At 34.5% G+C, this 27,347-nt stretch overlaps 1 protein-coding gene and 1 pseudogene across 12 annotated transcripts in view; both read left to right on the plus strand.

The window, feature by feature from the left end:
• The window catches only part of LOC145266748 (uncharacterized), a 141,504-nt gene that overhangs the window by 80,298 nt on the left and 33,859 nt on the right, over positions 1 to 27,347 (plus strand). For 8 of the 12 annotated variants that reach the window (XM_080122666.1, XM_080122651.1, XM_080122749.1 and 5 more), the window contains 2 exons: positions 12,347 to 12,430; positions 25,218 to 25,310. In XM_080122666.1, the coding sequence (XP_079978792.1) occupies positions 12,347 to 12,430; positions 25,218 to 25,310 (177 nt within the window). The remainder of the gene's footprint in view (positions 1 to 12,346; positions 12,431 to 25,217; positions 25,311 to 27,347) is intronic. The other 4 variants (XM_080122833.1, XM_080123183.1, XM_080123098.1 and 1 more) reach the window with 1 other exon arrangement.
• On the plus strand, positions 13,766 to 13,882 carry LOC145284996 (5S ribosomal RNA; annotated as a pseudogene).

Here is a 27,347-nt window from a genome sequence, read left to right on the forward strand (position 1 = left end):
AAAGAATTATCGAAAAATATAGCACAAAATAAAATGCTAGTCTGAAGAAATAAACTGTCTTCAAAATATCTTTGAATGTTTTACTTTTTGTCAAATTTATTTTGCTTAAATGAAATATATCGTTTCGTTTCATCACCCAAGTTAAAGAGATAAATTTGATTGAAAATTATTCCAGTCAAGATTCCAATGTTATCATTTTACTGAAAAATGTATGCGCCTCTTTGTGTAATTCTTGTGACATTCCAGGGTAATGTCTCTAAAAATCTTGTGTTGAGTTTGTGAGAAAAAAATGTTTGTAGACATTAAAAAATGTTTTTAGGTTAAATATTATTACATGGGAAGTCATTTCGAGTTATTTTAAGGATCTAAGCATGAGAAATACATGATTTAAATATTCAAACATTGTTTAAAAACTAACATGAGCATCTTGTAGACACTTCATGTTGACCATGTTAATTTTTAAGCAATGTTTAAATATTCAGATCATATTTCTCGTATTTAAATGCTTAAAATGAAATAAATATTTACTTTAAATGACTCCATGTAATAATATTTAATCTAAAAAAACATTTTTGATTACCTATGAGGATATTTTTCTTGCAAACAACTCGATACTAGATTTAGTGACATTACCGATTCCAGAAAGGAGTTAAGAAAAATCATCTGTAACATTGCTAAAGCATGAAATGACAAAAGGATTTGTTTGAAAGAATTAAATCAATCTCGGTTTTGGAAGTACTAATGTATCTTTCTCTCTTCATTTCTCTTTTGCCATCTCTCTCTCTCTCTCTCTCTCTCTCTCTCTCTCTATATATATATATATATATATATATATATATACACACACACTCATATTTTTTCTCTATATATCTTTTTATCTATTTCTGTTTAAAGTTTTCCTTTTTGAAACATTAAATCAAATCATTAATTGGAGTTGATGGCACAAATAAATTTTAATTAATTTTATGTCTCTTGCTTTTCTACTTAATTTCCATGTTTAAATTTGAACATTCTTTCTTTTATTTTTACTTGCATCTTAATACCACCAAAAACTCCAAATGGTGGTAATTATGAAAATTTATACTTGTTGTTTGAGGTTACAGATTTGGCTCCCTTTTTATTTATTTTTTTATTTTTTTTTTTATTTTTGATGAATCTCTATATTAGCATGTTTAATATCCTTTAACTACAAAAAAACCTTAAATTCTCTGAGATTTTCATCTAAATGGTTTCTTTATAGTTAGCAATATTAGAAAGCATTGCTTTTCATAATTAATTGGCTTGCTCATTTCATAATTTCCTTCATCTTTTTTTCACTCTATATCATTTGAAAGAAAATTTAAACAATTTTTGGATTATGAAAAGTTGAATGTTAGAAAAGATATCTTTTTGAAACGATCTTTTTATAAAATTTCCTCTTTTTAAAAAATTGAAAAGTCAACTCATTAATTTAACATTTTTAGTTGTACTTACTTCAACTATTCCTAAATGTGCTTTTATTTAAAAAAAAAAAAAAAAGAAAGAAAAATTCAGCTGAATAAAGTAGCATTTGTCTATCTGAATTCATTTTAATGGAGAGTTTATCCAGAAATTCTTACCAACATATTCAACTGACAGCATGAATCTTTAAAATATATTATACATAACGACATGTCAACCTGGATCTTCATGAAGTAAAATGTCTTATGTACAAAGATGTTCCTATTTACTTGCCTAGAGTTAGACATAAGGTCGGTTATTAATGTGGGGAAGATCCAGCTCCCCAAAAAGGAGCATTCTGGATAGGGACAAAAATAAAAGTTGTCTCTGTCATGAAGGATTTCTTCTCTACTGACCAAAAGCTAACAAAGACAAAAAAAAAAAAACAAAAAAAAAAACAAATCTTTGAATAAGACCTTTAAAAATCAAAATGTTTAAATTATTTTTAAAACACTTTTGTAAATCATTTTACAGGTTGTTGCATAGTTATGTCTAATATCCTAAAAGATCCATTCTGTCACTTGAGTATTGTTTTCAGGTTGCATGTTCTTGGCCTTAGCACTAGGTTTGAAGTGTAGTATATATGAAAAACAAAATTTCCAATCAAATTGGAGTTATCTTAATTAGGATGGTCCCTAGTGTAAATGTGATATTGTGGTAACTGAGGTAATTCTAGTTAAGAATAGGATAGATATTTTTATCACTTTAAATATGACCCCCCCCCCCACGTTTTTTGGTGGCCTTAAATGGAAATGTCACAAACTCTTAAAAGGGGTTTGGAAATAGTGCCGCAATAACCAAATATATTTTGAAATTATATTAATGAGAGTATCAGTATAACTATTTCAGTTTGAACAAAGGTGATAAGATAGGGTGTTTGAGCCGGATGTCTATAAAATGCACAGCAGTAATCTACAACAGATGTAGAATACAACTATAGAATTCAATAATTACTGTAGGAGTGTCACTACAAACTTGTATTAATCTATAACAAAACGATTTGGAAATGTTTCCACTAACCTCTTGGCATTTATTTCACGCTTTTGATTGAATTCTATATATCTATAAAAGTGAAATTGTCTTTGTGTACATTTCACTACCAAACTACTCTCTCAATTTTCAGTCTACAGAAGCGAGATTTAACATAAGGGATATTGAGATTTGAGAAAATCTTTTTAATTGGTTTTCAGCCAGAAATTTGGCTGTCAAGGGGTCAAAGTTCAACAAATTTTGGGTCTACTTGGACATGGATAAAACTTTTTAACTTGATTTGAGCCTAAACAATAAATGTTAAGTGGTCAAAATCGGAGTTAAAAACAATTTGACCTCTACGGTCTCTGCCAAATAAATCGGTCAATTTTTGGTCTAAACATTTGCAATTTTATATAAAGGGTATTCAGACATGCAGCAAGTTTTTAAATCCGTTTTTGGGCGAATATTTGGCTGCAAAGGGGTCAATGTTGAAGGAGTTGATCTTTGCAGACTCTACCAAAATCCTCTGCCAATTTTGTGTCAAAACCCTTGAAATTTTAGATACAGGAGTCAAACCTTTTAATATATATATACATATGCACAAAGTTATGAACAGTACATAGGGCCCAAGCAAAGCTGGGCTGAACTGCTAGTATTTGATAAAAATAAGGCGAGAGGAAAACTCATTTTAATTTCTTAGAGATGATGACATTTGTGAAAACTAGAATGAGTTTTTGTCTAATTAAGAATTAGACAAAATAAAGGGAATGGTTCTGGAATGTTCTTCCTCTTCATCTACACAACTCTTTGATATTATGTATTAGCTTTATTTACATAATGTTGGTTAGTGAAAGTCTTAGAGAAAATAATTCCATGTAGAGTCATGTTACAATTTTTTAATTAATCTAAAAAAAATAGGATTTTCAGTTTTATTCAATTATTGTTAATAAAAATAAAAGCATTTAAGGATTATTCAAAACCGGATAAAACTATCGATTGCATTCTTATAAACAGTGTAGGACGTACATTTCTTTTTATGGTTATTTATAATAGCTGAACTGATAGATTTAACATTTCTAAAACTTGTTTAGATGAGCTTTTGTCTGTGTTGGTTCGATATCCATTTTTATTACAGTAAAAACAAACAAAAAAAGCTGCAATGTTCTTTTGTTCTACGCCACTTGTGATGTTGTCTCAGCTTTTCCTATTTTTGTTCTAACCATTTTAAAGAGATCGCTTTTCAAGTCGGCTCAAGAAAGACATTTACTCTGTTCTTGTTGTTTTTCTCTTTTGTTATTTAGATTGCGTTTTCTATGATACACTTCAAAGATCAACAAGTAATTAATACCTTGTAAACTTTTGACACACTTCCTCTCAAGGCCACTTCTCCCTGTAATTGTTTGGACAATTATTAGTGGCCTCCATACTTTCCATCACTTTATTTAGTTGTCCTCGATATTTATTTATATCAAGTTAGGATAAAATATAGTTTAAATTTTTTATGTCAATCAGGTAATGCATACTGCTAAAACTGGATAAGAAAAAATGATCCCAGCTAGTGTTGGTGTGTCTGAAATTACTATTTTTTTAAACCGACTCTGCATATCATTATTCATCAAACTACTGTTCTCATCTTGAGTGTGATTTTTTACGTTTTGGTCGATGTAACCTCCGACCTTCTTCAAGTGTATCTTGTCGAACTCGGGAATTTGGACGAATTTATAAAGGGTTCCACTCGAAATTTTGTCAAAATTCTCGAGTTCGACAGAAACATTCCTGAGTTCGACGCGATACACCTGAAGAAGATGGGAGGTTACATCAACGGAAACGTTGTGAAAATCACACTCAAGATGAGAACAGTAGTCCGACGAATCCAAATAATACGAATAACTAATCCTCATCTCAAAAATTCAAAAACATCATTATTCTATTCTTTAATTTTTTTTTTAAATATACATTATCTCAGCCCCCCCCCACACACACAAATGCCACCCATGCATGGCCATGAAAATCAATAAAAAAAAGAGTACAATCCTTTCTGTAATGCAACAATCTTTAGTACAAATAACTACAATCTGTGCTTGTCCACTGAGTTTCAATCATGAAAGTCCAACAGTCTTTGTTTTATTATGGTTCAATGATATGTGGACACAGTTTGATAATTGTCTCATAGATAGTAGTTTGACCTTGAATAGGCTTCACACTCGCCTTACTCTACTCTTGTTTTTATCTGTTGTGTTATCTCAAAGTTAATATTTATGAAAACAATTTCTGAACAAGAACAACCATCGCACCCAACACAGGCCAGTATCAAAAGAGGAGTATTAGTTATTAACAATTTAGCATATCATGTCCAGGTGCGATAATCACTGAATGATAAAATAAAAAAAAAACTGTTGGATATTCATGACTCAAACTTGGTGGACAAGTAAGGCATTTATTGAAATTTATTTGTACCAAAAATGGTTTGATTGTGAATTTTATTAACGATTCTATGAGTGTCATTTTCGGGTTTACACCTTGTATTCAATTTCATGTTAAATTTTCATATCTTTGTAAGCAAAACATGACATGTAACTTTAGGTTATCCCCAATCACTGTATATCCAAACAAAATATGAGTGTGCCCCAGGGATCGATCCTTAGACCTTTAGTGTTTGTTTCATAAACAAACTTTCTGATAAAATTGTATCTTGAGATAACTATATTTACTGATGACATCACACTCTATACCAGACATGTGGGTGGAAAAAAGAAAACTGAATATGCGCATATTCCGATTAATGTCGGAAATCTTATAAAAATAATCTCCAATCTGTAGTCAAGTAGAGATGTAAATAGATGGTAAGATTCTATGCTAAGACAAAACTTGTCTTTCAACAATTACAAATAACCTTTCCAGCCACCAATTTGCATAGGTAATAACTAGGGCTATGACAACAGCATATTCTTATCATTGTTTTGACTCTCGAGTATATATATATATATCCTACACAGACACAATTAATCAACCGAAAACCACATCACTACACATAAAAACATATATCAATGGATATATACCTGAGAATCAAAACAAGGAGTAGAATATGCTGTTGTCATAGCCCTAGTAATAACACGCTTGCTGAGAGGTCATCATTTGAAATTTTTGGCCTAACATCCACAGGTAACATGAATAGGAAGAATTACATAGAAGACAATTGTCAAGGCTGCTGCAAAAGAATTGTACTCTTTCTACTGCACTAGAAAAATACTTTGACCTAACAGTATCTTATGTTTCTACAAAGCAACCATTCACTCGTGCATAATATCTTTTTTTTCAACCATTAGTCTCTCTATCGGATGAGGGACCAACATAATATGTGCCTCACTCTGTCCAGTTCCAACTCGTTCTGGCCCTTGTACAATAGAGGCTCATGGTTGATGCATCAACCCGGATGTGGCAGCAAGTTTCAATGTTGCATCCGTGTGGTTGTTTTACTTGTAGCACTAGTATCCCCGCAATGTAATTACCATCGACTGATCTAATAAGTAATAAAATGTTAAGCCTTTAATATAAATGTCTCCTGATACCAGAGAGGCTTCTACTTCTGATTTTTTTTTTCCGCAAGCTACTAAACTTTCAAATTCCCTCCAAATATCCTCCTTCCTTGACTGTGCTAACATGCAGAGAATGCAATGTGAACAGACATCTTGTTCTTTCTCCTCCTCCTTCTCCTTCCTCCTCCTCCTTCCTCCTCCTTCTCCTTCCTCCTCCTCCTCCTCCTCCTCCTCATTCTCCTCCCTCCTCATTCTCCTTCCTCCTCATTCTCCTTCCTCCTCATTCTCCTTCCTCCTCCCTCCTCATTCTCCTTCCTCCTCCCTCCTCATTCTCCTTCCTCCTCATTCTCCTCCCTCCTCATTCTCCTCCCTCCTTTCGTTCCTCCTCCCTCCTCTCGTTCCTCCTCCCGGTTCTCCTTCCTCCCGTTTCTCCTCCCTCCTCTCATTCCTCCTCCTGTTCCTCCTCCCGTTCCGCCTCCCTCCTCTCGTTCCTCCTCCCGTTCCGCCTCCCTCCTCTCGTTCCTCCTCCCGTTCCGCCTCCCTCCTCTCGTTCCTCCTCCCGTTCCTCCTCCCTCCTCTTGTTCCTCCTCCCGTTTCCCCTCCCTCCTCCCGTTTCCCCTCCCTCCTCCCGTTTCCCCTCCCTCCTCCCGTTTCCTCTCCCTCTTCTCGTTTCCCCTCCCTCCTCTCGTTTCCCCTCCCTCCTCTCGTTCTGTCTAGAAGTGTAAGCCATGTTTAGTTTTAGAACAGTTTCCGATGATTTGTTGTTACACACAAGTCCCGGGAGGTGACTGGTTTGCAGTAGACAGTTCTAGAGTTGGAATCCGTAGAGCAAAAGATTCTTCCCGTCGTGACACGAAGAAAAAAACATATGCGAAATTGCTACAGAAAGGTTTAGTATTTATGGAACAATTCTAGTTTCTGATTGGTTGGTAGCAGGACGTGAATTAATTTGATTCGTCAGTTTCTAGCAGCATCGTTTATAAATAGAATCTCCCGACCACAAAAAAATCGGGTCGCGTTCTATTTCTTTTGGGATATCTTTCGACTTTAACATCATCATCATCATCATAGGTACGCTTGTCTCCGTCATCTTCATTGTCTTCGTTTGTTTTAATAATTTGAGGAAATATAATTTCATCCTCTTCATATGACGGGGTTTCGTCTTTAAAATTAAACATGTCTGAATTTTACACATTGGATTCTTATTTTATTTTTCTCTGGAAAAAATGCTAAATTGGCTGGACTGTTTTTATCGTATCCAAGAAATATACCTCTATCTGTTTATTATTTAATTTACTCTTTTTCTCTATATATGGGAAGCAAGTTGCACCAAATATATGCATTCGGCTTAAATTTGTTTTTTTACTACAGAAAGATTCATATGGAGTTTTAGATAGTGTTTTGTTAAAGCACCTATTGTGTATAAAGGCAGCCGCCATAAGTGCATACATCCAGAGGTTTTTGGGAAGTTTCGATTCAATGAGTAGACATCTTGCTATTTCAAAAAGTATTCGCCATGCTTATTTCGCAGTCCCGTTTTGGTGTAGCGATCTAGGAGCTGATATGATGGTCAATTAGTAAAAGTTCAAAGTCTTTATTGGTGAATTCTGTACTGTTGTCAGAGTGAATACACTTTACTTTACCGTAGGGAACCATGTCGGCTATATATTTTTTAGTTGCTAGCAGGGTATCAGATTTGTTCTTTAAAAAGTAAAACATTATTAAACCTGAATGGTCGTCTACGAAATTAAACACACATCTATAATGTTCTCTGACCACCGGTTCTACGGGACCGTTCAAGTCACAATGCACTTGGCCTTCTTGTTTTGATAGTTTGTCATTTTTCCCTGCGTACACACGTCGCAGTTAAAGTTTTTTTTATTTCATTCCATCAACTACAGTCGGTAACTTTTTGATATCCGGAATATTGCAGTGTCCAAGAATTTTATGTCATGTCTGTAGATCATGTCAGGCGGTTTTCGAGGGGACTACGCTATTTAAATAATATAGTCTTTCTTTAATGTTGAATACATTTCCATTTGTTACACCAGTTTTGATTTATTAGGGCTAAAGTTTATATTTGCACCTTGTTTAATGGCAGCTTGTACAGAAAATATATTTTGTTTAAATTTTGGGATTAGCAGAGCATTTTCTAGAATACAGAAACCGTTCACCTTTATTGTTGCTTAGCGAGATTTTAGCATGATCTCTTTTCAAAACGATATCATTTACTCGACTCCCGTCAGCTAGTTCTACAAAATGATTTTGTGGCTTAAAGTTGGAATCAAAATTGATAAAAGCAGATTCCTTTGTAATCACGTGCCACGGCAATTGACAAGAAAATTATTATTGTTTGTTGAAGCGTTAAACGTATATGAAAATAATAATGTATGTTTGCTAACGGAGCTTTCCACATTTTTAATGGAGTCGCCATTTTGAGTCCTGTATCTACATTGGAAACTCTTGTGATTAGGTCGTCCACAATTATAGCAAATAATTTTTGTACTTTTCATAGGAGAAAAATTGTTTTTGGCAAAGTTGCAGTTTTTATTCTCGGCATGGGTAAATTTAATTTTGGTGTTTTTATGTGTGTATTTTTAAATTTCATGATATTTGTAGATTCGTTTTTTTCTGTGATCATTTTTTCAATTTCCTCGTAACTTCTGAGTGCTACCTTGAATTGGCTAAAAGTCATGGGTTTTTCTTTCTGGGTTATCACGGTGGTAAATGGCTTGAAATCACTCAGTAATCCCTTCAGGACCATAGAAATTAACATACTGTTGCTTATAACTTCACCAGACATTTTTAAAGAATTTGCAGTCGTTTCAGCTCTTATAATATAATCAGTAATAGTTTCGGCTTCCATTTGTTTTAGAGAAGTCAGTTCAGTATATAAAGAAATAATTTTGGGGTTTCCTTTGGATAAATAATGCTTTGCAGCCATTGTCCAGGGCTTCTTTCATTACCAGTGATAGACTTCGGTCATATAAACACTGTATTAATTCCACAAAGACAGTTGCGTTCTTTTCAATGAAGTCGGGGTCGTTTGTTTTCAGGTTATGTTTGAAGTACTTTGTATAACTTTTGAATTTGTAGATATCCTAGAAATTTCACTTGCTACAATTCGAATTTTGATTCGGATCCATTGAAAAAAGACGCATGTTGGGTCCATAACCTCTAGAAGTGTAAGCCATGTTTAGTTTCAGAACAGTTTCCAATGGTTCGTTGTTCTCCACAAGTCCGCGAGGTGACTGGTTTGCAGTAGACAGTTCTCAAGTTGGAATCATGAGAGCAAAAGATTCTTCACGTTCTCCTTCTCCACCCTCCTTCTCACCCCTCCCCTCCCTCTTTCTCCCTCCCCTCCCTCCTCTCCTCCCCTCTCTCGTCCCCACCCCTCTCTCGCTCTTCCTCTCCATTCCTCTCTCGTTCTCTTCCTCTCCATTCCTCTCGTTCTTTTCCCCCCATTCCTCTCGTTCTCTTCTCCCCCCCATTCCTCTCGTTCTCTTCTCCCCCCATTCCTCTCTCGTTCTCTTCCCCCCCATTCCTCTCTCGTTCTCTTCCCCCCATTCCTCTCTCGTTCTCTTCCCCCCCATTCCTCTCTCGTTCTCTTCCCCCCCATTCCTCTCTCGTTCTCTTCCCCCCCATTCCTCTCTCGTTCTCTTCCCCCCCATTCCTCTCTCGTTCTCTTCCCCCCCATTCCTCTCTCGTTCTCTTCCCCCCCATTCCTCTCTCGTTCTCTTCCCCCCCATTCCTCTCTCGTTCTCTTCCCCCCCATTCCTCTCTCGTTCTCTTCCCCCCCATTCCTCTCTCGTTCTCTTCCCCCCCATTCCTCTCTCGTTCTTTTCCCCCCATTCCTCTTGTTCTCTTCTCCCCCCATTCCTCTCTCGTTCTCTTCCCCCCCCATTCCTCTCTCGTTCTCTTCCCCCCCCCATTCCTCTCTCGTTCTCTTCCCCCCCCCATTCCTCTCTCGTTCTCTTCCCCCCCCATTCCTCTCTCGTTCTCTTCCCCCCCCATTCCTCTCTCGTTCTCTTCCCCCCCCATTCCTCTCTCGTTCTCTTCCCCTCCCATTCCTCTCTCGTTCTCTTCCCCCCCCATTCCTCTCTCGTTCTTTCCCCCCTCCCCATTCCTCTCTCGTTCTCTTCCCCCCCCCCCCCCCATTCCTCTCTCGTTCTCTTCCCCCCCCCCATTCCTCTCTCGTTCTCTTCCCCCCCCCATTCCTCTCTCGTTCTCTTCCCCCCCCATTCCTCTCTCGTTCTCTTCCCCTCCCATTCCTCTCTCGTTCTCTTCCCCTCCCATTCCTCTCTCGTTCTCTTCCCCCCCCATTCCTCTCTCGTTCTTTCCCCCCTCCCCATTCCTCTCTCGTTCTTTCCCCCCTCCCCATTCCTCTCTCGTTCTCTTCCCCCCCCCCATTCCTCTCTCGCTCTCTTCCCCCCCCATTCCTCTCTCGTTCTCTTCCCCCCCATTCCTCTCTCGTTCTCTTCTCCTCCCCATTCCTCTCTCGTTCTCTTCCCCCCCCCCATTCCTCTCTCGTTCTCTTCCCCCCCCCCATTCCTCTCTCGTTCTCTTCCCCCCCCCCATTCCTCTCTCGTTCTCTTCCCCCCCCCCATTCCTCTCTCGTTCTCTTCCCCCCCCCCATTCCTCTCTCGTTCTCTTCCCCCCCCCCATTCCTCTCTCGTTCTCTTCCCCCCCCCCATTCCTCTCTCGTTCTCTTCCCCCCCCATTCCTCTCTCGTTCTCTTCTCCTCCCCATTCCTCTCTCGTTCTCTTCTCCTCCCCATTCCTCTCTCGTTCTCTTCCCCCCCCATTCCTCTCTCGTTCTCTTCCCCCCCTATTCCTCTCTCGTTCTCTTCCCCCCATTCCTCTCTCGTTCTTTCCCCCCCCATTCCTCTCTCGTTCTTCCCCCCCCCCCCCATTCCTCTCTCGTTCTCTTCCCCCCCCCATTCCTCTCTCGTTCTCTTCCCCCCCCCATTCCTCTCTCGTTCTCTTCCCCCCCCATTCCTCTCTCGTTCTCTTCCCTCCCCCATTCCTCTACCTCCCACTCCCCTTGTCCCCCTCCCTTCTCGTTCTTCCTTCCTCTCTCTCTCTCTCTCTCTCTCTCTCTAACTAACTTTTGTTCCACTTTTGTTCCTCAACCTCATCCTGAATATCACTCATGGAATTGTTAATAAAATTCATAATCTTTTCTTCAATCCAGCCATATTTGGTGTGTATAAACTTCAGTCTATCTTTTTAATAAAATATAACGTTAATAACTTGGGGTTGAGAATAATAATAAAAAAATATATCCTGAGATGCTTCATCATCAAAACTGCAGGTTTTATTTAAATATTCACTGAATGGCTCTTCTTTCTTTCTTTTTGCTTAAGATGTGGAGATAAATTAACTGGTTTTATTCTTAGAAAGTCCTCACTGGCGAAAGCAACTTTCATCAGAACTTTTCATTGGTGTTCATCTTAACACCTAAGACTACGTTAGGATTTTGTATCGTCTTTTCATTTTGTTTTATCTTTTCCTCACAATGATTTCTTGTTGGATGTATTATTTATGTTTTGCAGTTTTTCTTGAGATATTAAGAATTGTCACTCAGACGCAAAACCATCATGCAACTAGTGTTTAGTGATAACTAATAGAACAGTTTCTAAGAAATCTGAAAGAAGATTGAAGTTTTTGTAAAATTAACATAAATTTGGTTTCACTTTTTTAGAATTTGTACAAACTTTTAATAAAAAAAAATGTCCTAAAACAGTTGTTTGTTTATCCCCCATTTTCTAACAAGGGCAGAGTTTGACCCAATGTTATTTTAATGTGAGAAAAAGTAAGCTTCCTTAAAAAGATGCACTTCAGTTTGAGGATACAAGTTAACTTGAAAATTTTTTTCACTGACTGAAGACAGAAAAAAAAAAAAAGTGTAGCATTAGAAAAAGATACTACACTTTGATCTTAGCTAAAAAGGTTACTTGTTTAGTAAAAAAAAATATTTGTTTGCAGATTTTAAATCTTAAGGTAGAAAACTTAAAATGTGTTATCCCCCTTGCTGATTTTTATTATATAGCCAATACTATAGGATATAAATGAAAATTACCTAGGTATGGTTCCTGTTTAAATACGATTTTTGTTTGTAAAAATTTGACATCAGATTTGGATAATTTTTAACTGAGAATTCCACGTGTTTTTTTTGTTTTTTTTTGTGTGTGTTGCTTAGTTGCTATCTTTTTATTTTCAGTTTCTGATTGGAAATGTGTAAGCAACCATTTTCTTTTGTTCAGTCTGTTCTTCTTCTTTGCCACACTCCTAATGGCTTTCCCCCTTTTTTTTTTTTTTTTTTTTTTTTTTTTTTTTCCTAATTCCTTTCTTGTATAGATCATTGGGGCAGGTTCTTCAAGCCCAGAAAACTATATGGGAAAGACAAGCCTCACCCAAGTTATTGACCACTGTCCACTCAAGGTAAGATAAGATTTTTTTTTTCTTACATGACGTTTTTTATAAGCCAAGAAAATTAAATATAAAACTAGTAAACATTTTGTATAAACCAAAAATAAAAAAGATTACCAGCTAACAGTAGAATGTGTTTGTGCCCTTTTGATTACAATTAAGGTATTGAGAAAAAAAAATGTTCATTTTTTTTTTTAATAGTATTGTATTTGAAACTGCCAGAATCATATGGTACAAATCGCTGCTTTTAAAAAAAATGTCAGGAAACAGATTCAGTTTTGCAGCTTTGTAACCTGTTATCTCTAAAACTAATAGGTATTCGTTTGTTTTTTTTAATGAAATATAACACTTGAGCTATCACATCATTTCATGTTCATTTTAACAGTGATGATAGTTGTGATATAATAATTTGTGTGAAAACGGTGACAGTGAAATGATGTTGTGGTCTGTAAACATAGTAATCAAGTTTAATGGCGTTAAAGAAACAAGAAAAACAGTTAATCCACACTTACATTTCTTTTTAGTCATTCTGCACTGATGTTGGTGTTAACACAATCCATGAATGTGTTGCGATCATTCAGATCATCATATTCTTCACTGATAGCCAGAGTTGCCTGGGAGATCAGTTTTTTCTATGTTTTGACAAAGAAGTTTTTATTCATCTTGAATAGCACAAAGATAAGAGGCATTTGTAGAGGGTATGAAGGTGAGCAGAGTCTCCACATCAGCAAGGTTGTCTTTTTTTAAGCAGAGGTGGTGTTGAATAGAGCTGAATGTTGCTTTCATAAACATTGGATTTTGACAGTGTTGTCAGATGCTTTCTATATCTCAGAGCCGCACTCCCTGTAGAGTAGAGTAGAGTTCGGAGAAACAGTCATATACATAACTTGTTTTCCCGATATACGGTGCTTAGTGCTGTGATTTTGGGGCATCATTTGTCATCTGAAAACTTTCTAACATTTTCTTTACAAATAAACCTCATTTAATCCAGTTGGGTACTCATGCACTTATTGATCCATGCTGAAATAATGTTATTATTTAGAAAGCCATTTTTAACATGGGGATGGGAGGATGTTGTGTACCTAATCTGTACTTTCATATAACGATTTAATAAAAACAGATATCGTTAAACTTTAATTAAACTTGAAAATACTATTTAAAAAAATAGCGCGGATCATTAAGTGCACTAGCACCTCCAGTTGTTTTAGAAATGATTGAGTATATTGTAATAGTTTTTTCAAAATCTTGCAATTATCTACGAAACAAACTAGTAGTGTGTGTGTGTGTATATTTATATATATATATATATATGTATATATATATAAATATGTATATATATATGTATATATATATGGCGTAATTGCGTTGACACACCGGTTCTCATCAGATCACCGAAGTTAAGCAATGTTGAGCCTGGTTAGTACTTGATGAGTGACCATTTGAGAATTCTAGGTGCTGTATGTGCTTTCCGCTTATCTCAGCATTGTTTCCAGTCGTCTTGTACATAATCACTTGCCACTGGTATTTTAACAATATCAACTCAGGAGAGGTGTGGTTGGTTATTGCGCACCTCCAGCCACAAAAATTTCATGTGCAAGCACCCCATACATGGGTATTCATAGTCTGTCAAAGACTGAAGGAGCCTTATACATAATGTGTGTGTATGTATGTATGTATGAGACTGGTGTCACAAACATGGTTTCTTTGAAATAATCCCTCCTTGAGTTTCTTTAATTTTCCCCATCTGTTGTCATGCTTCTATACAGCTTGGGGAAGAGAAAAAAAATGTAACCTGGAACAAGATCAGGTGTTTTTTTTTTTTTTCTCTTAATTTTTTTTTTTTTTTTTTTAAATTTTTTTTTTTCTGTTCCTGTGTTCATCATTCATTTCTCAGTGTTCATAGTTGAATAACCTGAAAAGAAGGGCTAAACAAACAAAAGCAATGATTGCAGGAAGTGTATATAAAAGTTATCTACTTCCAAGACATCATTTTAGATAACACCATCTCTTTATCTCTTTTGCCCATAGCTCACCCATCACATCCAGTCCTGTTATTTTCAGACATACCTAAAACATTTTCAAATCAAGTTCCAAATAAAAAGTATAAACAATATTTTAGTTTACAGCTATTTCAAAGTAGTGTTTATTTTAAGTAATATCATCCAAACATTTACTTTTAAACAATAAGTAATTGATTTTAGTGTATAGTTTTAAAGAGTGCCAAATTAGATAGATTTTATCTCTTTTAACTTGAACTATGGTAATAATAATTTGATGCATCATTTCTTAAAGCAGAGAACCATAAAATGTTATTCTCTACCATTTCCTGAATTGCTTTCATCTTTTCTCTGTAAGAAGCTCTTTTTTCCCCCATTAATATTCCAGAGGAGTAATTATGGTTTAAGGGTCTTTTGAATCTTTCAGTTACGGACAAGGTGATCCCTATGAAAATCCGAAAGAGCTAAGATTTATGGACTTTTACTGGCAGCAAGATTTTCACTCTGTTAAGAAAAATCTTTGTACTTGGATTGTTCCTAGAAAATTTCAACCTGCATAGGGAGTTGAGATTCTCTCTTTCATAAAAGTATGTTCATATTATGACTTTGTGAATATGTATACAGTAAAAAGTAAATGTTTAAGTTTGAGAATTTTTTTTTTTTTTTTTCAACATTATTAAGTACTAAACAAAAAAATATTTTTAAAAAAACATCAATTTGTTTTAATTTCTTAAGCCAAATTTGTTAGTTTCTAAAAGTTTCATGTCAATCTTTTAAAAATTTTTTTTAAAATTGAGGATGGCGTTTATTAAAGAAATGCCATTTTTATGCCTTTGTTTTATTCATTTATAGTAATTCATCAATAATTGTTAAACCAATAACTTGTCTTATTATGGTTCTTATTTGGTATGTAAAATACTTAAAAACATCAAACTAATTATGGGAATTTCCCTTCCATTTTTTATTGTTACATCGGTTACCTTGGAAAATTCACACACCCCTCCAATAAAAGATCCAGTTGACTGATCACTTGGTATTTTATAGAGATGACTCTGCTGTTCCAATTTCCTTTTAAGAAATAAAATTGTATAGAAAAAAATAGTGGTGATACAGGTGTTAATGGTTTGAGTTCTAGTGTTCAAGTTTCGTTTTGATTGTGGTATCAATTTTACTAATATCCTTAAGGAAAAATATATAAATCATCTGTCCTCTCTTTTACTATGAGTTAAATAGGTTTTGGCTAGGATCATAGTGTAGTATTTGTTCTGTAATTCTTCTCAACTGTACCAATTTTTTTTTTTTTTTTTATCCAAATCCAGATTGTCTTCTTTTGAGGAAATGGATAATCCACACGTTAAAAATCGAACTTTGTCCGTGTGGGAACAAAGTAATTCTTTGCCCTGGTAATGCAACCAGTGTACAAACTTAAAAAAAATCATACCTATTGTTGTAGTTACAAGTTGATGGTCACGACTTTCAGGGAAAAGAAAGCACAGTTTGAAGAAGCATCGTTTCCAAATTTTAATGAATTCTGGAGAAAGAGGGTACTGATAAAAACTAGTGTGAATAATTTGAATTTCTCTTTTAATTTGACCAATTTATTAAAAAAAATATATCTTATACAATTTTTTATACTTTTCATCCATTTCCATTTTTAGAAATACGTTTTTGTTATTTCCCAGTCCTCTTGTCTTTAGAATAAAACATCCGTTTTATCGGTTTTTGGTTGTTGGTTATTACAAGAAAAAGCTTTTCAATCTCTTCACAATGTTTGTTTTTCATATCATTTTTACAACTTTGCTCCTTGTCTTGCCTGCTTGCTCTTTCTTTTTGAAAGTTTAAATCCTCCAAGTATGTGTTGATGACTATGCCTCTGCCCCCATCCTGGCCATTACAAAGTACAATCTTCCTCATCAAGAAATCTAGCTGATCACAATGCATCATTTGACCTTAGGCTATATTTATTGTTACCAAAGTTAACCGTAAAACATTATCATATCCACCTATAGTCTACTCCTATTTTTCTTGGTGAGATTAGGGTATTATTTTGTCTTCTGTGTTTAATATTACTGAAAACTGATTCTGAGATTCTCTGCTTAAAATGTGGTTTTTAGATCTAACCTTAGCTCTCAAGTTTTTTATATTGTTACACTCACACACACATACAAAGTCATTTTTGCCAGAAATTCAATTTCATTTAACTCAACTATTATGAAAAATCACAAGCATACAGTTGGGTGAAAAAACTTTAAAATAAAATAATTGTGCAACTTATTTTGTGCCGGGTAGTTTATATGATTTTAGAAGAAAGTTAAATCTCAATAAATCTATCCCCTGTCACAGTATGTTTAAATGTCAATATTCCTAATCTGGGATGAACAAAAGTAAAATAACCACATAAATGAAATATATGCATATATATATATATATATATATATATATATATATATATATATATATATATATATATATATTTCATTTAAATATTTTTATTCAAAGACACTAGTGTTTAATGATCATGCAATCTTAAGGGTAGATGATAATTACTGATGGTCAAAGGATTTAAACTTAGTTGCAAAGTTACATTTGACTCTGCAGCCTGGTATTTAACCCATAGGCCACCGTCAATGAACATGGAAAATAAGAGAATTTAAATTCTATATTATTTCAAATCAGTAGACATATGGGTGACTTAGTCATATAATGTTCACAACAGTGTCCAGAACATTACATTACACATAGATTGGCAGCATATATATTTTCATGAAGAGCCAATCAGATATATATATATATATATATATATATATATATATATATATTGGTCTTTAGGTTGTAAATTTACCAAACTAGAGTTGTATTTTTTATTTTAGTAATATAATTAGTTTATTGCTGCTTGACAGTCTTCATATATGTGTGTGTGTATATGTATGTATGTATAGTGTTTGCTTTCAACTTAAACCTGTGTAATCTGGAAAGGAAAACAACATTGTTATTTTAATTCTCACTGCACAGAAAGAGGGGAGGAGGGGTAATTTTTATTTTTTTCCTTTAAATCAAAACTTAAAACTTCAGATAAATTTTCCTGACAACATTTATCTTGGAGGGGGGGGGACAAAAACTTTCATCCAGTTGAAGGTAGTCCATGATAATATATATTGTACTCTCATAAAAAGCAATATTTTATGTTTTTGCCATCTCATTAAACAAATCAAATCTGATGTTTACTTGTAATTCTATCTTTACTGCTGTCTTTTTTCTTTGCTACATAAGAAAGTTTTTTTTTTCTTTCTGAAAATCAAAATGTTTGACATAGAAATATACATTACATCACGTTTAAAATTTTGATTAAGTAGTCTTCAAAAGAGACGTGGCAGGAGGGTTATGATTGAACTATTGGATACTAATTGTGTAATACAAGATCAGCATTATCTGATTTATTGTAGTTATGAAACGTGTTAATGCTTTTGGAAAGGACTTAATTTCTCCCTCTATAGCTTTTGATAAACTATCTCGTGTTTAATTAATGGTATTTAATGCATTTTTTAAACTTGGTACTATCTTTCATTACATATGTCGATGATGTGTAGCAATTATCATATGATCCATCAACGGTTCTGAAATTTTTACATAAGGATTGTATTATTTGGATTCTTCGGGCTACTGTTCTCTTTTAGAATGGTATTTGCACAATGTTTCGGTTGTGGAACCTCTTACCTTTTTAGGTGTATTTTGTTGAAGTCTGGATTATTCATATCGAACTTGGAAATCTGCATGGAATTTCTAATAGATCCATCCATCCATAGCCTTGAAGCCCTGGGGGCGGACATAGGCTATACACAACTTTGTAGATGCTTTTGTAGCAAGGATTTCTTTTTTCAGGGTGAGGATGCTGGCCCCATGCCCAGCCTTCCCAGAAGGTACATACAGCGTCTAGCCTTCCCAAATGGTCACCCATCTAGTACTAGCCAGGCTTAACGTTGCTTAACTTCGGTGATCTGGCGAGAACCAATGTGTCAACGTGATTATGCCATACAATTTCTAACGGAACTCATTATTTATTCCACAGGGCAAGTATGCTCTCATTTTGTCATCCATGAGTGGGTAGAGCTACTAGTTATTTGCAATTATATTTTTGAGTCGTTCACATCAAGGATTAAATCTTAAACCTTTAGAAAAGTGTAACTTCTACAACTGGGCCCGTGACGCAGTCGATAGTACTTAGTAAAATTCAATTGTAAAAGTAACACCGCTTGAGGTTGAAGGCTTAATTCTCAGTGTGGAGTGACTCAAAAATACAATCGCAAACTTTTAGCCAGTCATGGCTGAGAGAACGAGAGCATGGATGGATTAAATAAAGGGTTCCGTTTAAAATGCAGATTCCCAAGTTCAATATACCTGATACAAGATACACTTGAAGAAGTTTGTAGTTTACATAAACCGAAATGTTGGGTGAATAACACTCAAGATGAGAATATTGTGCAAAGAATCTGTTGTGGTGTTAGTTGTTGAGTAATTCACGAGGAAGACACAGTACCAATTAAATAGGTATTAACAAAAGTAAATAAAAGAGTTAATTAAGCAATATCTTTGCTCACTGCTGGACTAGTGATGACGACCATACTCTGTGCATGTCTGTCTCTGACTCCCTTGCTAAACTGTTTCTCATTAACCGGAAGTGGGATCATGGAATAGTTCATTATTCCAAGTAGTAAGGGGTGCATCCCCAACAGAATCCAAATAATCCATCAAGTTCCTTAGCTTGAACAATTCCTTGGCACTAAATATTGCTTGATCTAATATCATTTTTACAATCTAAATATTTTTACAATCTAAATATATCTGATAGATTATACAACAGAATGTTACATGTTATTTTCAATATATTGTCTTGAAACCATGTAACAAACAAAATGCTATGTGTTGCTTACCACACACACACATATATATATATATATATATATATATATATATATATATATATATGCAGTTGTTTTACACCAACTTTTAGTCGTGGATGCTAAATGTGTATCTTAACACGATTAACCTACTGGAAGAGAAAGCCTACTTGGTTGCCAGAGGTCAATTGCTAAGGTGGTGAGTTCTTATATTATGATCAAGACATTTTTAGAGAACAACAGTGACCTCTTTGGATTGGAATTTATGGCTGTAGTGAGTGAGCACATAACTTTGTGAATGTGTCAGTATGAAAAATATTGTTGTTAACCATTAAATAACTTGAAAACAGATGAGTTGACATTTTAAACAGAACCCACCAAAGTGAATCGTTATTTTAAAAGATCTTTTATATGCACAAGTAAAAACGGATTTATCTTGAAGTTATTAATGAACAGGTTTTAATTTTTTTTTTTTTTAATTTGTTAAATTTACTTTCTATATGTAATGTTTCTACAACTTGTAAATACTTGACTATTGAACTGTTAAATAACATGCACTATCACTTTATTCTACTTTGATTACATTTGAAAATTCATAAACTTTGACATTTTATTTTACAGCATTCTTCTTTTATAAGTAAAAGTACTGACTTTTGTGTTTACAGTAAATGAACACACTATGTAAATTAGATCGCAAAATAAAAAAAAAGTTTTTTGTAGATATTTATAGAAACATAAAACATTAGTATATTGATATTGGAAGATATTAGTAAGATAGTTATCACTTGTTAATTTCAAATTACAACTAATTAAAATTAAAATATCTTAATATCCAAATCCAATCCAATCCTAAGGAATATTTTAAGATGCATTTTATGTGGTCAAAGTGTGTGTGTGTGTATATGTGTGTATATATATATATATAACTGTACATATTTAGCATTCTCTGGGCTGCATTGAACTAATTTTAACTTTTATTTATTTACACATTTTTGAAGTTAAGATAGACAACTATTGTATTTTAAAGTTTCAAATAAATTATCTCTCTTGCTGGTCTTTATTTTTAAAAATGTTTCAGATTAGATCAGGCAGTAATTATGAAAATAAATTTTAGCTAAGTAAACATGGTAATTTTGCCAGTAATATGGTATGATAATAAATGAAAATTGGCTAATCAAAAGCAAACTTTGTTTTATCAACTAAACTGCTATTTGAGTCTATCTTTGAAAATCCGGCAAGACTTTATATGCTAAATAATAAATTAACCCATGAAAATATTAAACATGTAATTCATTTGAACTTTTTATTAGTTTTTTAATTTTTGCCTTCACCAAATTCGTTATGTTTTCAGTTAAGTTTGTTTATTTGTCACTGTTTGTTTGTGTATAGCCTAGCACTCGTACTGATCAGTTGTCTCCAAATTTGGTTAAAATATTTATCCTGGTCTAACTTAGAATTGATTTAATTTTAGTAATGTCTATGTCAAGAGAAGGGTGAAAGTCATACTTTTAGTGATAACTACAATTCTACTAATAACACTGGTCTGCGAAGATTCAAAGTTAAAGCATCTGATAAGTGATTCTAGGGTAATTTGCTACCCAGAATCTAAAAATCACACTCATTTTGTTCAATCAGGTCACGTTTTTAAGATACGAGGCGGTAAAAATAATTAAAAATGCCATTTAGTGCTATTTATTTCTTTTAATTTTGGAAAAAAAATTCTTGACAAAAAAATTTTTTTTTCTTGCATAGTTCAGAAGATAAATTGTGGATGAAGGGCCTTTTTAGTGATTTTCTTCTGTGTTGGACAGCCACCACGTCTTGTTTCAAACACTACCAGTAGTCCACAAGAAAGTTCACATCCCACCGGCCTGGTAGCATTCTTTCATGACACGAATATCCTGGTGGGAATGTTTTCCCTGTTCTTCACTGAAATCACCACAGATCTGAGAGAAGTAGTCTAAGTGGGACCGTAAAATGTGCATTTTGACTGACATACGAGTCCCTATTTTTGATAGCTGTTCAAGAGCTCATCGACTTTTTTCTCATATTCTGCACTTTGATTATTTCCTAAAAAGTTTTTTTTCATTGACTTAAGTGACCACCAAACAGACAGCTCAGCTGCATTCAGTGCATCATCAAACATTGAGTCCATCATAAGTTCCCTTATCTGAGGCCTATCAAAGATGCTAGCCGAGGAAACTTCTGCTGAAGAAAAGTAAATCCCATGCCGTCCTTGTCCATTGCCTTCACAAAGTTCTTCATCAGTCCCAGTTTGATATGTAAAGATGGGAGTAAGACCTTGTTTGGTTCAACAAGAGAACGAGCCTGAACATTGTGTGAATCAGGTTCCAAATTTTGTTGCAGTGGCCATTCTGGTCTGACAAAATGTTGATCATCAGTCCGACTATCCTACAAACAATAAAAAGCAGGAATACTTTGTGTACCCACCCTATAGTCCCAAAACCAATCCAACTACCTTAAGATCTCCGCAGATCAACCAACCATGGTCATTGTAGTTCATAGCAAACAGTAGCTGATTCATGTTATGAGTTTCTTTCATTTGCACTGAATGACCGATGGAATTGAAGAGTATTTATTTCTGTTGTGAAGGTGGACTGCCTTGAGACTGGAAGAGTCGATAAATAGTCTCCATTCAGTAGCAACATAGTCCAGCCTTATTGATTGAATCAAACCAGCAATGTTGTTGCAGTAAACTAATAATGAGCCCTTCTGGGTTGTGAAGAACTGTCTAAATTCTGCTACACTCTCAGTACCAAAGTAATGTTGTCTCAGATACTAGCAAGTTTTTCTCATGAAGACGAGAAGCCAGAAGCTGTGTTGATTCCTTTGATAGGTTTAGATCCCGTGTCACGTCATTGAGATCTACTTTTTTTTTTTTTTTTTTTTTTTTACACGGCGGTCATCACTTATCAAGGCCCGGAAGCCACTCAGGGATAAGAGTTATTGCAAGTACAGTACGTTAGTGTGGAGATTTAATGAAGTGTTTACTAAAGAGGGCGGTTCATTAGGAATTTGTTAACATTGGACTTAAAGACATCCAAGTTGTAGTCAGGTGGGAAGCAGGCAGATGGAACAGAGTTCCACCGGCGTGCAGTTCTAAGAAAGAAGCTTTGTTCATGGAATCTACGTTTTGATTTAGGCTCAGATAAAGAGTGGGGGAAATTTTTCACAGTGGATTCAGCTAGACGGTGAAGGATTGGCGAAGGGGGACCAGAGATTGGAGTTCAGACGAGCACCTGCTATGGAAATAACGATAAAACAAGGATAGGCTCGCAACGTCTCTTCTGTGGGAGAGAGGTTGCAGGGTAGAGAAAAGGGCATCCCCCACTAAGCCACGAAGTCTATTTTGTACTCTGTCAAGGCAGGATAGGCTGTTTTTAGCAGCTTCTGCCCAGATATAGTAGCAGTATTCCATCCTTGGACATACTTGGCTTTTATATAGATAGAAAATTGCATCAGTAGTGAGATATCTTCTGGAGCGGTAGAAGGATCCCACCATCTTTCCAGCGACCTTGGCAACAGACTTGATGTACGTGTTCCATTTCAGATCAGGAGAAAAGGACAACCCAGAAGCTTGTCAAAACATGGGGCTTCTCCTAGACGAGAGCCATCCATTTCAATTGATGCCAGATGAGGATCAGAGCGTTGATGATGTAAAGATAGGTGTTTGGTTTTAGATACATTAAAGGTAACCAGCCACCTCTTCCCCCACTGAACCATGTGCTCGAGATCAGAGGAGAGAGAATCAGAGAGAACTTTGTCATTTACAGCCTTTGATGTGTTGCCGTAGATGGTCGTGTCATCAGCATAGATGTCAACGAATGATTTAAGTATGTGTTTAGGGAGATCATTGATGTAGATCAGGAAGAGAGTTGGTCCCAGGATTGACCCTTGAGGGACTCCAGCATTAATACTGCAGGCCTCTGATTTTTGTCCATTGACCACTACTCTTATGAGCCTATCGGAGAGAAATGATTTAATGATTGAGAAAACATTTCCAGTTATACTGTAGATTGAAATCTTGTGAAATAGGCCCTTATGCTATACCTTGTCGAAGGCCTTTGATATGTCAAGAGCAATTGCCCTAGAAAGGAAACCTTTGTCAAGCGATTCACTAATCCTGTGAGATATAACCGTTAGTACATCTGCGGTAGATCTTGCAGAACGGAAACCATATTGCGTGTCACTAAGAAGGTTGTTTCTGCTGAGGTGGTTGACTACTTATGTTAGAGGCAGTGGCCAGTCATTCTCTTCTGGCATGTGTTCTCCACACTCTGCCCTGTCTAGTGCGTTATCACATTCCGATTCTAAGCTAGATTCCATTACAACATCTGGCTTGGGAACGGGCAAGCCTGGACCATAAGGGACTGGTCGTATAGCAGAAGAAACATTAGAATTCTGAATACAACGCTTGTTTTTGCAGTTGACTCCTTTAAGATTAGTTATGCAGAAATAGCAGTCTGACTGACACATGATCTTTACTCTTTCCCCAAACCATTGCAACAGTGAATGGCATACTCTTCGTTTTTTATTTCTCCAATCACACAAGTTCTCGACACGTGTTTTGCAGGTGCAAATGGCTTGTCCTGGTTCCGAAGCTTAACTCCAAAGTAAGCATGATATGTCTTCTTCACAAAATCAGTTATATTTGCTAGTCGACGAGGCAGAATCAGATTAGCACATATGTAGCAGAACCTATCAGGATGATTTATGCATTTGCGTTCTATTTTCTGTCAATCTAAGATACGTGTCCAAAATAGAAACACAAGAAGCACAGATTCTTGTAAAAAGTATAGATAAAATCAGCCACATTGATTGCAGATCACACTTTTCTAAACCATTTTCAGTTTCAGTGTTGTCAATGGAGTTTGTTAACGCGGTTTCAGTTTTCTGAAAGTAAACAAAAACATTAGGTTTCAATATCAGTTTTGGGGTACTACAGTATAATTTTTATGCAAAAAAAACATAAGAATAGGCTACACCTGCAGCCTCGGTTTCCTTATACTTAGTACTATACAAGACCCAAAAGTCACATTTCTCATATCTCAAAAATTAGACCTGATCCAAGGAAACGGATTGGAATTTTAGATTCAGTGCACCAAAACACTGATAAGTCACTTGAAAAACCTTCGACCTTTGAAAAATAAAATAAATAAACGCAGGCCAGTATAATAGACTTGCTACTGGCCTATAGCCAGTTCATTTTTATAACCTTGACCATAATTTAGATTTAATGTACGGATCTAATGCTCTTTTTGATATATCAGTAACCATCATGTAACATGTCTGACTAATCAAATAGTTTTTAAGTTATGAGCATTTCCATTTTCTCATTCTTATGTTGTCAAATGAAGATATGCAATCTTATGTTTTTGTTTTTTATGACTATGATCTGATAATAAAGATCAGGTGAAACAAATATTCATTTTTTTTTTTCTTTTTTTGAATTTTGTTCAACATATTGATGAATATGTCAATTGATAAGACAAAATCAGAACGATCATCAGTGATGGCATTTCTAGTCTGTGATCAATAAGTATCAATACAATATTGTAAAATGACCTTCAACAATTTTAACGCATGTATACATTTAGAAATCACATTTCTGGATCCTGATCAGTGACAAATATGATCAACAATAACAAATAACCATTTTTTTTGTCTGCAAGATCATCTGAATCGTTAATCAGATAATCTGGTTTGTTAATCATGCAGACAAGAAACAATACTTGTCCTACGATGACTTGGGTAACAGGAAACAAAATATCCTGTTTATATTTGATGTGCGCTCAAGTACAAATTTCTCCATGTTTCTCTGACGAGAAGTGTGAAGTAAAACAATAATGACCTTCGAAATGCCATATTTTTCTCTTTCCATTTCAGGCATAGTCCTGCTTTAAGTTATTCACCACCAAGTCCCCATATCAACCAGTCCCTGTACTCCAGTGCCGTGAAAGAAGTTGATCACGTCAAACGGTAGTGATTAAAAAAAAAAAAAATCTGTTGCTCCTATTCTTTTTCCTTCTCTTAGTATTGTCCTTTTTTTTTCCCTTTCTCTAATTCTGCAAAATATTTTTGAACCCAAACTGTCCCCAGTGGCTCTTCAGATCTAATTCCTGTCACCAAATTAGTTGGTTTTTTTGGGGTTTTTTTTAATATCTCAACTATAGATAATTAAAGTGTGTAAAATATTTACTCTTCTTCTCTCTTTGCTATGCTGTTCTATGAGAAAAAAGAATGTATATGCAAGTAAGATAAGAACAAGTCAGTAGAGAAAAAAAAATTATACAAATTAAAAATTTCTACAGAGGATTCCATTTAATTTGATAATTTCTAGAAGATTGAATTCATTATTGTGATGATGATGATGCAATTTTTTTTCTTTTTCCTTTTCAAAAGTGTCGTTATTTTTAACTTGTTGCATTGTAGGTACGAGTATTCCAATAGGCATGAACTCTTAAAATCTATGTGCGTTTTGATGACAAACTTATTTAAAAAATGTTACTTATTACGTGATAATATTGCCAATTTCAACCATAGTTAAGCCTGTGTATTAGACAACATTCACACAACTAAATGGTCATCATGCTGATGTTTTACTGCTTTTTGACATTTACTAATAATACAATAATTTTATTCAATTACCTGTCCCTTCCTTCTCGGCATTGCTCAGGAGTTTTTACTTTCATGTTTTTTTTTTTATGGGTAAAGTAAAAGTTAATTATTATTGTAGTATTTCATTTATCAATTATTACAAATAATTGTTATAAAACTAATTTGAGACACTGGAAACATTAAAAAAATTTAAAACTTTGAAAATGTAAAAAATCTGGTTGTCTGTTTTTGTTTTGTGTCCATTTTAATAAAATTGAAAAATTTTCCTTCAAATAAATATGGTTTGATTATTCATCATAAAACTTCCATTTCTTTCCTGTCACTATAAATTCTGTAATTTGAGATAAACAGAATGTTGGTCAAATCTGTTGATTAGCCAATCAAAGCACTTGAAATATGAAGTAATACCAATGAATCTTGAAAAATGTCTGTTACTAAATTTTTTGCCAGTTTTGCCTGCGTAGTGGTATTAATATATTTTCTTCTACTTCATCTAAATATCACTGGAAAAATATTGGTAGAAAAAATGTAATTGATTGGAAATACTATAAAAGAATATGCTTAAATTAAAAACATTTGTTGAAATAGAATAGAATATTTATCATTGCATTAGCTAGTCTATAAATAACAAAGAAAACAAAAGACTAGTTTTACTATATATTACTGTAAATAATTCAGTTAAACTTCACAAAAAAATCCAACCTGGAGAGACAGGGGGAAGTTTTTGTTTTGTTTTTATTTTTACTATTTCACACTATGTATATTTTATTGTAAAAAGCCAAAAACAAACTCCAAGCTGTTTATAGGAAGAAAATTTGAACATTTTTTAAAAAAATATTTTAACTGTTATTGTGAAACCAATTTTCTTTTAATGATATTCTTTCATTGAGTTATCTTCCCAAAAATGTCAATATTTTCTGACAAGGAATTAAGAGAAAAGGAGGGAGTCAGTAAATGAAACAAATTAAATTAAAAAGATTTCCAGGCAACACCCGTTAGATAATAACTTGTAATTTAATTAATTGCACAGATTTGGAAATGAAATTTTAATAAAATCTGGAAAAAAAAAAAAAAAAAAAAAAAAAAAAAAGAAATGAAAAGAATCCATAGTCATGACTGTAATGCTACAAGAGTCTTAACATGTATACAAACAACATAGCTGATGTTATCCTGTAATAAGTACTTATTAAAATAACAAGGCCGATAGCCATTAGTTGCGTGCTCTCGTGTAATGAATGAATGCGTGAATGTAGGATTGACATGAAATTCTTAAAGATAAACTAAAATGACCGAAAAATGGGCAGAAATGACTTAAATAAAAAGTAAATGACTTGGAATGACCTTAATGAACTTAAGGATGAATTGAATGACCTTAAGAATGACTTGAATGCTTAAAAA

The sequence above is a fragment of the Euprymna scolopes genome, chromosome 1 (assembly GCF_053919585.1).
Source record: "Euprymna scolopes isolate OS-2025 chromosome 1, ASM5391958v1, whole genome shotgun sequence".
NCBI lineage: Eukaryota > Metazoa > Mollusca > Cephalopoda > Sepiida > Sepiolidae > Euprymna > Euprymna scolopes.